This window comes from Cucumis melo, chromosome 11 (genome assembly GCF_025177605.1).
Source record: "Cucumis melo cultivar AY chromosome 11, USDA_Cmelo_AY_1.0, whole genome shotgun sequence".
Taxonomy (NCBI): Eukaryota; Viridiplantae; Streptophyta; class Magnoliopsida; order Cucurbitales; family Cucurbitaceae; genus Cucumis; species Cucumis melo.
The window spans coordinates 26,496,545-26,511,999 of record NC_066867.1 but is presented as its reverse complement, the minus strand read 5'-3'; the positions used below and the strand labels follow the sequence as shown (position 1 = coordinate 26,511,999).

The window sequence follows — 15,455 nt, the reverse complement described above, 5'->3', positions numbered from 1 at the left end:
TGACTACATACTGAACCGTAACTTCAAGGTCCATCAACATAAAATCTCAATCCACAACTCGCAGTCACAGTATATTTACATCAGACAAATATAATAACAGTACTTAACAGTCAACACGCATACAGTTATTCAGTACAGTCACTAACGTATAATCCCCTGTGGATTACTACGTTTTCAGTCTGGATTCGGGGTCCAGTAGTAGGAAAACCCTTACCTGATACTCGGTTATGCCCCTCGATCGAAATCCACGCTCGACAGATCCACCTAACGAAACACGAAAGTTTTAGTTGATGACTTTAGTAGAAGTCGTTTAAAAAAGGTCGGAAGCGACATCCGTTGACTTACCCAAGGAAAGGAAGCTATCTCCAACCAGGCCTGCCGCGGAACCCGAGAACTTAAGCGTCAACTCTGTACTATCTTCAAGGGAGAAAAGTAGGGCCATAACTTAATCCAACATTCAAACTCGAATCGGACGAGGTAACATTAGGGAATTCATCAAAACAATCCTTACCGAAGACTCACCGTGAACCGAAATGGAGGAAGGAAGGCTTAGGTGGCTCGGCTCGGCTCGGCTTGGTTCGGCTCGCGGCTCGGCTCTCTCGGCTCGCGGCTCGGCTTGGTTCGGCTCGCGGCTTGGCTCACTCGGCTCGCGGCTCGGCTTGTTTCGGCTCGCTCGGCTTGGTTCTTCGGCTTGACTCGGCTCGCGGCTCGGCTCGCGGCTCGGCTTGTGGCGCGGCTCGTGGCCCAGCTCAGCTCTGTCTCCGGTTCGGGTCGGCTGGGATTTGCGATTCGGGTCGGGTCCGATTGAAGCCGGAGCAACCACGAGCGACGGATTTCGGCGTTCGACGACCGGTTCTGTTTTTCACGCGGCGGAGGACGACGGCTCAACGGCAGATACGGTCGGATGATTTGAAGCCGAGGGGAGATCCGAAATGGACGGGGCCGCGGCGTGCGGATGGTGGCTGCAGCGAACGACCGGTGAAGCTACGCACGCCGACGGAGATGGAGATAGGGACAGAGGACGGAGACGGAGAGGATGGGTGATGGAGACTCGTGCGGAAGAGAAGAAAAAAAACGGAGAGACGCGGCGGAAGAGAAAGACGGAGAGACGCGGCGGAAGAGGAAGACGGAGAGACGGTGAAGGAGAGGAAGAGGGTGAGGCGCGCGCGAGGTAGGGTTTCGTTCTCTCTTTCTTTTTTTTTTAAAATATATATATATATATATATATATAATAATAATAATAATAATATATGTAATAGAAATAAATAATAATAATAATAATAATAATATTAAATATAATAAAAATAAATAATGATATATATATATATATTGAATAAAATTAATATAAATCTATAATAAAATATTAATATTAATTAATTATAATAATATTAAATAAAAATATTAATATTTATTTTAAATAAATAAAAAGAAAATATTAACATTAAAAATTGTAATAATAATTCCCGATAATAATAATCTAATCAATATTATATTATTATTTTATCGTTTTACCAAAATTCAAATTTCCGAACAATTCACTTAAAATGCTAAAATTTTTACCTCGAACTTCGGGGCGTTACAAATTAGTTGAATCTTTTAAATAAATAAATAAAACCGATCTTAGTTGTAATTATGTCAAAAAAATTGACAATGTGATTATTCATGAATTGATTTGGGTTAACTTGTTGAAGATAAAACAAACAAACAAAAGGCTAAAATAGGTTGTTTAATTATGTAACTAACAACTTTCCTTTCTCCTCCCATAAGGAAAAGACCGTTTCTCTAAATTTCATCAATATATATATGTATAGATCAAATGACCCATCTCAACGAGGACACAATATTAGGAAAGAACAAAAAAAATAAAATGGCCAATAACTCTTGTCTTCTTATTGTGTCTCTCATTGGAGTTCTTTTGTTCACCATCATTTCAAATGTGGCATCATCTAACGACGTCGTTTCCACCATCTGTCCAAAAACTTCAAACCCGCCGTTTTGTTCAAGTGTGTTGAAATCTGCAGGCACTGCAGATCTAAAAGGCTTGGCTGTATACACCTTAAACCTTGCCCATACAAATGCTCGAAAATCTTTAACCTTAGCCAAGTCACTTGCAACAACCACCACCAATCCTCAACTTAAGCAACGATATTCGTCTTGTGCTGAGAGCTATGATGAAGCTGTTGGTGACATTGAAAATGCCCAAAAGGACTTGGCACTTGGTGACTTTAATGCTGTCAATATTGTAACTTCTGGTGCCATGACAGAGATTGACGACTGTAAGGATAAGTCCGCGCAGCCGCCGAAGGATACGTCGTTGCTTTTGAAGAATGGCAAGACTCTAAACGATATATGCAGCATTATATTGGTTATATCCAATCTTCTTTGAGGGCTATGTACTTTTGAGATTTTTATCAATAAATAATATGAAGTTGAATTGTTAACATATATAATAACACTACAATTTGATGCTGATTGGAATTGATTTTGTTTAAACTTTAGAAGAGGAAAAAAAAAATCAATCAATAGATAATTCCAACAAATCAAAATAACTAAATAAAAAATCAGACTCGAAAGATAGTATCCCTAATAACACAGATCGGCGTATATTAATAGGTAATTCTAACAAAGGAAAAATTACTTAAATTTTATAAATATTTTGTTATATTTAAAAACAATCGTTAAGATAATTCACATAATATAATCTCTTAAGGAATGAAGCATTTTAAATATGTTTAATGTATATATTACCGTTTACATAAGATCGTTTAATGTATATATAATTAAAGTAATAATTAAATTAAAAAATAAAAATAACCAAATAAAAAACATCAAATCAAACTTAAATAATTTATTTCTAATTCCTTAGATGTGATATAGTTACATTAATTAAAATTTAAAGAACAAAGAAAGGAAAATCATTAATTGTACATTAACTTATAATTCTATTAAAGTGACCCATTCCAATTTCAGTCTTGGAACCTGTAACGACCCAACTTTTACGGACTAAGCTGAGGTCACTACTCAGTACTAAGACTCGACCACAAAGCACAAAAACTCATAAAAGACCCATTACGATTCATTAAAAACGTTAGAAATATTATAAAAGCAGTTCCGGGCCCTATTTTAAATCACAGTCACGAGAGTTTCAAATATAATACTCAAGTCATCAAAATCATATCACAAAACCAACTGTCCTAACAAAAGATATCAGCGGAAGCATAAAGAAAACCAGACGCGTCCATATGGCCTTCACGCATCCTTCTTGCCCCTCGTCGGTCTGCCCCTCGCTGTACCCTTACCTGAAAAGTTAAAGAAAAGAAAGGGTGAGTATAAAATATACCCAGCAAGGGACCCACTACTGGGCCCGTTAGGGAACAACAGTTAACTTCCTATTCAGGGGTACCCTACATAACAGTCTAGTGGTTCCGTAGAACGCACATATCAGCCTCGTGATCCCGAAGGATGCACGTATCAGTCTAGTGATCCCGAAAGATACACCTATCAGTCTAGTGATCTCGAGGGATGCACATAGCAGTCTAGTGCTTCCGAAGGATGCACATATCAGTCTAGTGCTCCCGAAGGATGCACATATCCGTAAGGTACACTACCCCATAGATGAAGCTAACCGCTACCCCTCAGTCCATATTAAACCGTCTACAACTGTAACGACCCAACTTTCCGGACTAAGCTGAGGTCACTACTCAATACCAAAACTCGACCACACAACATAAAATTCATAACGGACCGATTACGATTTCTTAAAACGTTAGAAATATTACAAAAAAAACAGTATCGGGCCCTATTTTAAATCACAGTAAAAAAAGTTTCAAATAAAAACTCAGGTCATCAACTCAAAATCACAAAACCACATATTCTAACAAAAAAACATCAGCGGAAGCAATAAGAAAACCAGACGCGTCCATATGGCCTTCACGCATCCTTCCTGCCTCTCGTCGGTCTGCCCCTCGCTATGCCCTTACCTGAAAAGTTAAAGAAGAGAAAAGGGTGAGTATAAACATACCCAGTAAGGGACCCACTACTGGGCCCGTTAGGGGACAACAGTTAACTTCCTATTCGGGGGTACCCTACATAACAGTCTAGTGGTTCCGTAGAACGCACATATCAGTCTAGTGCTCCCGAAGGATGCACATATCAGTCTAGTGCTCCCGAAGGATGCACACATCAGTCTAGTGCTCCGGAAGGATGCACCTACCAGTCTAGTGCTCCCGAAGGATGCACACATCAGTCTAGTGCTCCCGAAGGATGCACATATCAGTCTAGTGCTCCCGAAGGATGCACATATCAGTCTAGTGCTCCCGAAGGATGCACATATTCGTCAGGCACACTACCCCATAGATGAAGCTAACCGTTACCCCTCAGTCCATACTAAACCGTCTACAACAGTCATACCCCAACGACATTCATATTACAGTTCCGCCATAGGCTTTGTCAGTCAGATAGTATAGGTTTAAACAACTACACCCTCAGTTGCTATACACGTTTCCAATTCGCACACCATTATGGTAACCCCTAGACCCAATCAACTAATCAATCAAAATCGAACTCACCGTCCTTCCCCGACCAACTCCATGATCAATGCCCAGACCAATGACTACCACGTATCTAACCGTAAACTTCAGGGTCCATCGACATAAAATCCCAATCTACAACGTAGCCCATTAACATAACCACCCTATACCGAACATCCAGCATCGGGGTCTATCCGCAAGCAACTCCTTACACCCGATAGCACACAAGCTACAACTAGCGGTCGCGTTACCTTTACATCAGACAAGAGTATAGCAACAATACTTAAAAGTCAATCACACATACATTGATTCGGTACAGTTACTAACGTGTAATCCCCTGTGGATTATTACGTTTCCAGCCTCGATTCGAGGTCCAGTAGTAGGAAAACCCTTACCTGATACTCGGTTATGCCCCTCGATCGAATCCACGCTCAACGGATCCACCTAAACGAAAACACGAAGGTTTTAATCGATGATACTAGTAGAAGTCATTTTACTTGGCCCTAAGCAACAACCGTTGACTTACCCAAGGAAAAGAAAGCTATCTCCAAACAAGCCTGTCGCAGAAATCCGAGAACTTAAACGTGAACTCCTTAATACCTTCAAGAGATGGAAGATAGGACCAAAGCTTATTCCAATATCCAACTCGAATCGAATATAGCAACATTATGGAAAATCATAAAAACAATCCTTACCGAAAACTCACCGTGACCCGGAGTGGAGGAAGGAAGGCTTAGGTGGCTCGGTGAACAGGGAGCTCGGCTTGGCTTGGAGGCGTTCTGCTCGGCTCGGCTCGGCTTGGCCTCGGCTCGGCTCAACTCGGCTCGCGGCTCGGCTCAACTCGGCTCGCGGCTCGGTTCAACTCGGCTCGCGGCTCGGCTCAACTCGGCTCGCGGCTCGGCTCGCGGCTTGGCTTGCGGCTCGCAGCTTGAAACACGGGTCGAACTGGAAACGGGTTCTTGGGTCGGCTTCACTTCACGACTCGGTGTATTCCTTCCTCCTTCCGGTAACGACGGCGCTCCCCTCGGTGTTCTGTCTGCATCGGGAACACGAGATGAGGACGGAGAGGCTGCCGGCGGTGGCAGAAACGAAGAGAGAGAGAAACGTCGGCTGTAGATGGACGGCAGATGGCGCAACGCGCGGATGGTGGCTGCGGCGAACGACTGGTGAAGCTAAGAACGCCGACGGAGATGGAGACGAGGACAGAGGACGGAGACGGAGAGGATGGGGACGCGCGAACGGAAAGGAAAAAGAAAAGAAAACAGCGGCGGCGTGAAGCCTGGGAACGGAGAAGAAGAAGAAGAAGAAGAAGTCGAGGGGGGGGGGCCTTCGCTCCTTACGGTTTCCCTTTAAAAAAAAAATATTATTTTATTATATATATATATATTAAAACAAAATAAATATAATTAATATTAAAATATTAATATTAAATAATTATAAAATAAATAATAATATATTAAATAAAAAAAATAATAATTTATAATAAAAGATTAATACTAATTAGTTATAATAATATTAAATAATAATATTAATATTTATATTAAGTAAATAGTAAAAGGAAAAATATTAACATTAAAATTGAAATGACAATAATACCCAATACTAATAATATAATTAATATTATATTATTAAAATTCACTTAAAATGCTAAAATTTTTACCTCGAGCTTCGGGGCGTTACATTCTTCCCTCCTTAGGGAAGTTTCGTCCTCGAAAGTTTTACCCCTCGAACAGCTCGGGATAACGAGACCTCATGTCATCTTCTCGCTCCCATGTAGCCTCTTCCACCCGGTGATTCCGCCATAAGACTTTAACCAAAGGAATTTCTTTATTCCTCAACGTTTTCACCTCTCTAGCCAGCACCTCAACGGGTTGTTCAGTATAGCTCAAGTTTTCATCAATCTCTAGTGGCTCGTAATCCACTACATGGGATGGATCTGGCACGTACTTCCTCAACATAGATACATGAAACACATCGTGAACTGTCGAGAGTGATGGTGGCAACGCCAAGCGATAAGCCACAGGGCCAATCCGCTCCAGAATCTCGAACGGCCCAACAAAACGGGGACTCAACTTTCCCCTCCTTTCAAATCGTAAGACACCTCTCATAGGTGCTACCTTTAAGAAAACCTTGTCCCCTACCTCAAATTTGAGATCCTTCCGCCTCACATCTGCATAACTCTTCTGCCTACTCTGAGCAGTATGCATGCGTGATCTAATCTTCTGTATCGCTTCATTAGTAGACTGCACTAACTCAGGACCCATCAATCTCTGCTCACCCACCTCACCCCAGCAAACCGGGGATCTACAACATTTGCCGTACAAGGCCTCAAATGTTGCCATGCCAATAGTAGCCTGATAACTGTTATTATAAGCAAATTCCATCAAATGTAAGTGGGAGTCCCAGCTACCTGGAAATTCCAATGCGCACGCCCGTAACATATCCTCTAGAACTTGGTTCAGACGCTCAGTCTGACCGTCAGTCTGTGGATGGAAAGCTGTACTAAAGTCTAACCTCGTGTCCATAGCAGTCTGCAAACCCTTCCAGAATTTGGAAGTGAAACGGGCATCTCTATCAGAAACAATCGACACTGGCACTCCATGTAATCTCACTATCTCCGACATGTACAGCTGTGCCCACTTACTAGCAGTATAGGTGGATTTACCCGGAACGAAGTGCGCTGATCTGGTAAGCCTGTCCACCACAACCCAAATCACTGTAAAACCCCTCAGAGTTCTCGGCAGTCCTGTAATGAAATCCATGGATACGTTTTCCCACTTTCATTCCGGTATGCTCAAGGGTTGTAATAAACCCGCTGGTTTCTGCCTTGGTGCCTTAACCTGCTGACACACCAAGCATCTACTAACAAATTCTGCTACCTCCCTCTTCATGTTACGCCACCAATAAACCCGCTTCAGGTCCTGATACATCTTCGTACTACCAGGGTGCATGGAGAATGGGGAACTGTGGGCCTCAGATAATAATTCTGTCTTAACTGCACTATCTGACGGCACACAGAGGCGTTTCTCAAACAAAAGTCCACCATCAGAGGATATGGAGAACTCAACCGCTTGCCCTACCTCTGCTAGGCCACGTTTCTCGACCAAATAAGGATCGTTACTCTGAGCATCAATGATCCTTTGCCTCAAAGTCGGCTGTACCGTCAAGTGGGCTAACTGCATAGTAACTGCCCCCACCGACACTGCAATCTCAGCCCGCTCGTGATCCCGATGCAATGGGGCCTGTCGGGTAATAAGTGCTGCTGAATGTGATACCTTTCTACTAAGAGCATCAGCTACCACATTTGCCTTGCCTGGATGATACAGTATCTCACAATCGTAATCCTTCACTAACTCAAGCCACCTTCGCTGTCTCATATTCAATTCTTTCTGAGTAAAGAAGTATTTCAAACTCTTATGATCCGTGAATATCTGTATCTTTTCACCATATAAGTAATGCCTCCATATTTTCAAAGCAAAAACCACCGCTGCCAACTCTAAATCATGTGTAGGGTAGTTCTGCTCATGACTCTTCAACTGACGAGACGCATAAGCGACCACCTTACCCTGTTGCATCAAAACACAATCCAAACCCTTCTTGGAAGCATCACTATAAATCACGAAACTGGCCGAACCATCAGGTACAGTAAGAACCGGTGCGGTAACTAGCTTCTGTTTAAGGTTCTGGAAACTGTCCTCACATGCCTTGCTCCAAACAAAAGGAGCTCCCTTCCTGGTCAACTGAGTAAGAGGAGTAGCTATACGAGAAAAGTTCTCCACAAACCGTCGATAATAACCTGCTAAACCCAGAAAGCTACGAACCTCACTGACTGTGGAAGGTCGGGTCCAACCGGTGACTGCCTCTATCTTAGCTGGATCCACAGAGACTCCAGCCTTAGAAACCACGTGGCCCAGAAAGGACACCTGCTTCAGCCAAAACTCGCATTTCGAGAACTTTGCATACAACTTATTATCCCGAAGTGTTTGCAAAACTATACGTAAATGCTCCTCATGTTCGGCCTCCGTCTTGGAGTATATCAAGATATCGTCGATAAACACGATCACGAAAGTATCTAGGAACTCCCTAAACACTTTGTTCATCAAGTCCATAAACACTGCCGGAGCATTCGTCAAACCAAAAGACATCACAATAAACTCGTAGTGTCCATACCTGGAACGAAATGCTGTTTTTGGTACATCACCATCCTTAATCCTCAGCTGATGGTATCCCGACCGAAGATCAATCTTAGAGAACACTTTGGCTTCCTGCAACTGGTCAAATAAATCGTCGATCCTGGGCAAGGGATATCTGTTCTTAACGGTTACCTTATTCAACTCCCTATAGTCAATGCATAGACGCATCGATCCATCCTTCTTCTTAACAAATAAAACTGGCGCACCCCAAGGGGACACGCTCTGCGGGGGCCATCCTGTAAGGGGCTCTAGATATAGGAACCGTGCCCGGCTCCAACTCTATGGCAAACTCAACCTCTCTGTGCGGAGGTAACCCCGGAAGTTCTTCAGGAAAGACATCCGGATAGTCCCTCACCACTGGTTCTGATGACAGGGATACATCGACCTCTCTAGTATCCACCACGCTCACCACAGTTGAGCCCTGGTCGGGTCCTCCAAAGACCCATCGAATGTCGTGGGGTTATACTTCCTGAAATCCCTCAGGTGCTTGGCCTCTGCCGACAACTGATCCGGCACGACCTGGAGCACAACTGAAACTGGAGCCGGAGCTGGAGCAGGAGCTGGCGCTGGAGCTGGCGGGGCAGGCTGCTGCTGCTCCCGCATCTGCATAATCAAATCCCTGAACCTCTGCTCCATAGCTGCTAGGTCCGCATGAGTAACTGGCGCAGCCGGGTCAATGGCTTGGGCTACAGGCTGCACCTCAGGTTGAACACGTCCTGCTCCCCTTCCTCGGCCTCCTCGGCCACCCCTACGTGCACCTCTCCTTGGCGGCATTTCCCTAACAACCACCAATGATCCCTTTAGTCATAAATGGTAATTAATTTCGCAGTTTAACTTAGGTAAGGTAATGCATATAGAGTTATACATATAATTTCATGAGAGCGTACCTGAAGAGTGGCTATATATATATATATATATATTTATATATATATATATATATATATATATATATATATATATATATATATATATATATATATATATATATATATATATATATATATATATATATATATATATATATATATATATATAAGGATCGTTTTAGCCATAAGGACACAAAACACAGACTCACATCATAAGTCAGTCTACAGAACCTAAAACTTAGGCTCTGATACCAACTGTAACGACCCAACTTTCCGGACTAAGCTGAGGTCACTACTCAGTACTAAGACTCGACCACAAAGCACAAAAACTCATAAAGGATCGATTACGATTCATTAAAAACGTTAGAAATATTACAAAAGCAGTTTCAGGCCCTATTTTAAATCACAGTCATCAAACTCAAATCACAAAACCAAGTCATCAAACTAAAATAGGCTTTAACTATGTAATTACAACTTCCCTTTCTACTCCCTAAGAAAAAAACCATTTCTCTAAATTTCATCTATATAAGTATGTATATCGATCAAAATGACCCATAGGACACTAATATTGAGAAAGAACAAAGAAATTAAAATGACCAATAACTCTTGTATCGTCATTGTCTCTCTCATTGGAGTTCTTTTGTTCACCATCATTTCAAATGTGGCATCATCTAACGACGTCGTTTCCACCATCTGTCCAAAAACTTCAAACCCGCCATTTTGTTCAAGTGTGTTGAAATCTGCAGGCACTGCAGATCTAAAAGGCTTGGCTGTATACACCTTAAACCTTGCCCATACAAATGCTCGCAAATCTTTGACCTTAGCCAAGTCACTTGCAACAACCACCATCAATCCTCAACTTAAGCAACGATATTCCTCTTGTGCTGAGAGCTATGATGAAGCTGTTGGTGACATTGAAAATGCCCAAAAGGACTTGGCACTTGGTGACTTTAATGCTGTCAATATTGTAACTTCTGGTGCCATGACAGAGATTGACGACTGTCAGGATAAGTTCGCGCAGCCGCCGAAGGATATGTCGTTGCTTTTGAAGAATGGCAAGACTCTAAACGATATATGCAGCATTATTTTGGTTATATCAAATCTTCTTTGAGGGCTATATGTACTTTTGAGATTTAATGAAGTTTGTTTTTTAAAATAATAACATTTACAATGTAATGGTATTTAAATTGATTAGTTAATTAATTTTTAGGTGATAAAAAAATCAATTAATAGATAAATTTAACTGATCAAAATAACTAAATAAAAAATCTTACTTAAAAGACAATGTCCCTAATAAACACAGATAGACTTATATCACTAGATAATTCTAACAAAAGAAAAATTACTGAAATTTTCATTCAGATAATTCACATAATATAACATCTTAAATTTACGCGATGTTTCCAGAATACCTTAAGCCATTTAGTTCACTGATTCAAACTTTTATAGTATATAGTTGCTTTAATTCAAGTGTTATGTTTGAAAATAAATTTAGTTTTAAAAAATAATTAAAAACTATCATTTGAATATTTGACAAGAGGAAAAATGCGTATAATAAAATGGAAGGAATGAAGCATTTTAAATATGTTTAATGTATATATTATCGTTTGACTATGATCGTTGAATGTATATATAATTAAAGTAATAACTAAATTAAAAAAAATAAAAATAACCAAATAGAAAACATCAAATCAAACTTAAATAATTTATTTAATTTGTTAGATATGATATAGTCAATTAGAATTCAAAGAACAAATTAGAAAGGAAAATCATTAATTATACATTAACTTATTGTTCTATTAAAATGACCAATTCCAATTTCAATCTTAGACTCTTTGGCTAGTTTTAGAGTTTTTATTTTCTTTTCTACAAAGTTATTCCTGACATATGGTGTTGACACGACGACACAACATCAAACGTTGTAGCATCAAGCATATGCCCGAAAACTAGAAATCGATCATTTTGCACTAATGTATTGATATCTCAAGGCAACGCAGACCCAAAAGTGTTAGCCACTTTCATCCTCAAACTTACATGTACAAATGCAAAAAAATCTCTAAATTTGGCCAAATCTCTTGTAGCAACGATGACCAATTCTCAACTTGAAAACTAATATTTGTCTTGCTACGAGAGCAACGAGAAGGCCGTGGGCGATATTGAGAATGCTAAAAGTAATTTGGCCATTAGAGATTCCAATGGTGTCGATATGACAACTTATGGCATCATGACAGTGGTCGACGACGGTTAAGATAGCTTTAAATAGCCATCAAAAGATTCATCATTATTACTTCCAAAAGAATGGGAGGACATTAAATGTTGTATGTAGTATTATTTTAGTTATATCTAATCTTCTCCCGTAGTCCCCATTTAATGAGAGGTATTATGATATGAAACCCTGGACATTGGATCTAAGAATCATGTTAAAGAACAAGACTCAAAGAAAACAACTCCAACAGCTCCAAAACCAATTTGATTTCAACCCCTAAGATATAGGTTAGATTCAAATTACTTAGATGATCTAACAAACCAAAGGATTGGACAAAGTTAGAAATTTCCATCAACCTCTAATCTTCAAAGCACTCCACAAGCAAGCCAGATCAATTCTCACTTGGATGCTCCAAATATTCATGCATTCTATCACAAGAACATACACGAACAAAATTCTACAATTTAGAATTTTTAAATTTCATTCATCTTAATTCTTATTTTAAATGAGGAAATTACAACAATATTTATACTAATTAAAATATTAAATGAAATGTCACAATATTTAATTTTATGACCTTTGGGTTGTTCAAATAACTTTTCAACTTCCAAATATTGCATCTCTTCAACTTCTTCATTTGATTCAATTCGAATTTCTTGGTTTGTATCGTATTACGTACTTTGTTGTATATGTATATTGTTAACTGTCAACAAAAGTTACATTTTTTAAGGCTGTAATATTTCTTTATTTGTTTGTGTATTTCTATTGACCAAGAAATTTTTAACTTAAAAATTCTCCATGGAAAATTTATTTTTGGATTTCGTGCTTAGACAGTAGTTGTTTTTTTTTCCTTCTTATGTTTCATTATTTTTAAAAACACTATCATCTAAATTTCATTCCTTAAATAAAATCCAAATTTTTTTTGAATAGTTAGACTCAATTAGAACACTTTTTCTCTATAGAAGACGATATTGATTTCTTAATTACCATTTTACTACTTTATAATTAACTTGACGGGTATACTTACATTTTACACCAAGATTTTGGCATCATACATGGTGAAAAAAAAATTCAAATTTTAACATCTTAGCTATTTCTTTTCAAAATAATAATAATAATAATAATAAATAAATAAATAAATAAAACACATCTTAGTTGTAATTATGTCAAAAACAAATTGACAGTTGTGATTATTCATGGATTGATTTTGGTTATTCTTTTTGAAGATAAAAACAACAAATAAAAAAAAAACAAACCAACCAAACAAAAGACTAAAATAGGCTTTAATTATGTAATTGCAACTACCTTTTCTCCTCCGTATGAAAAAAAACCATTTCTCTAAATTTCATCTATATATATGTATTGATCAAATGACCCATAGGACACAGTATTGGGTAAGAACAAAGAAATTAAAATGGCCAATAACTCTTGTCTCGTTATTGTCTCTTTCATTGGAGTTCTTTTGTTCACTAACAACGTGGCATCATCTACTGATGTCGTTTCCACCATCTGTCCAAAAACCTCAAATCCACCATTTTGTTCAAGTGTGTTGAAATTTGCAAGCACTACAGATTTAAAAGGCTTGGCTGTATACACCTTAAACTTTGCCCATACAAATGCTCGCAAATCTTTGACCGTAGCCAGCTCACTAGCAAAAACCACCCTCAATCCTCAACTTAAGCAACGATATTCGTCTTGTGCTGAGAGCTATGATGAAGCTATTGGAGATATTGAAAATGCCCAAAAAGACTTGGTACTTGGTGACTTTAACGGTGTCAATATTGTAACTTCTGGTGCTATGACAAGGATTGACGACTGTCAAGATAAGTTGGCGCAGCCACCAAAGGATACGTCGTTGCTTTTGAAGAATGGCAAGACTCTAAATGATATATGCAACATTATTTTGGTTATATCCAATCTTCTTTGAGGGCTATGTACTTTTGAGATTTATGTACTCCCTACATTTAATACTTTTAAATTTTAATCTATAATTTCATAAGGTTTTCCTCATCAATCTTTTCTAATAACTTATACCGTTTTCCTTAAATAAAGTCCTACGACGGAATCTAGGAAATTTGGGAGTCCAATTTCCTGTAACCCTTTAGGTGATGGATCACATCTTTGGGAGTCCAAGATTTGATCCCAATAAAAAAATAATTTTAATTATCATTTAAAAAAAACACATCTCTTTATTAGAAGGCTATTCCGATGACGGATTTTGAGAAATTAGTACAATTTCCCACTTTCTTGAGACGTGAAGAAAAGGAAATGTTTTCTCAATATAGTCTAATATAATTGATTGATTTTCTTCCACCTATTTTAGGGGATCGTTGCTTTAAATATGGGAGTAATGAAAATAAAATAAGACATCATTTTAAAAAAGGATGTAAAAATTTTTCAAACAACATTTTCAATTTAGGTTTTGAAGGAAAAAGAAAAAGTATTAGCCACCGTTTTTGCGGGTGTTAAGGGGTGCTAACACCTTTCCCTTACACATTTAACTCCCAAACTCAACTCTAGTTTTCATATATGTGTGTGTATTGATCAAATGACCCATATCAATAATTAAGGTCACAATAATATTGGCATAGAACAAAGAAATCAAAATGGCAAATAACTCTTGTCTCATTATTGTCTCTCTCGTTGAAGTTCTTTTGTTCACCATATCATTTCAAATGCAGCATCATCTACCGACGTCATTTCCACCATCTGTCCAAAAACCTCAAACCCACCATTTTGTTCAAGTGTTTTGAAATCTGCAAGCACTCCAAATATAAAAGGTTTGGTTGTATACACCTTAAACCTCGCCCATACAAATGCTAAAAAATCTTTGACCCTAGCCAACTCACTGGCAAAATCCACCACCAATCCTCAACTTAAGCAACGATATTCGTCTTGTGCTGAGAGCTATGATGAAGTTGTTGGTGATATTGAAAATGCCCAAAAGGACTTGGTCATTGGTGACTTTAATGCTGTCAATATTGTAACTTCTGGTGCCATGACAGAGATTGACGACTGTCAGGATAAGTTTGTGCAGCCACCAAAGGATACGTCGTTGCTTTTGAAGAATGGCAAGACTCTAAATGATATATGCAGCATTATTTTGGTTATATCCAATCTTCTTTGAGGGCTATATGTAATGTCCCGAATTTTCGAGGTAAATTTTATCTTTTTGTGGGGATACGAAATTTTTTTGAATTTAATGTTTTGTAAATTGCTATAATAATAATATGATATTAATTATATTATTAATATTATTTATTATTATTATTATAATTTATTATTGTTATTATTACTATTATTTAATATAATTATTATTATTATTTAATATTATTATTACATTATTATTAATTAATATTATTATTAATTATAATAATAATAATAATATTATTATTATTATTATTAAATATTATTATTATAATTATTATTTAACTTAATATATATATATATATATATAAAATAATTTTGTTTTTTTAAAAACCCTAAGCGCGCGCGGCACACCCCCCTCGTCCGTTTCGTTGTCTCTCCCTCGCGCCGCCGCAACCTATCATCCCTTCCTTTTCGTTTCAGCGTCGCCGCCCGCCATCTCTTCCGCACACGCCGTCGCCTCCGTCCCCATCTCCCCCGTCACGTTCCGTCTCCATTTCCGCCTCCAGCGTCG

At 38.7% G+C, this 15,455-nt stretch overlaps 1 protein-coding gene across 1 annotated transcript; it reads left to right on the top strand.

Annotated features, from left to right (window-relative positions):
* Nucleotides 1–10,180: 10,180 nt before the first annotated feature.
* Nucleotides 10,181–11,836, top strand: LOC127143965 (pectinesterase inhibitor-like). The gene is made up of 2 exons (XM_051079275.1): nt 10,181–10,678; nt 11,720–11,836. The coding sequence occupies exons 1-2, from the start codon at nt 10,181–10,183 to the stop codon at nt 11,834–11,836; spliced, it is 615 nt and encodes a 204-aa protein (XP_050935232.1).
* The last annotated feature ends 3,619 nt before the right edge of the window (nt 11,837–15,455 follow it).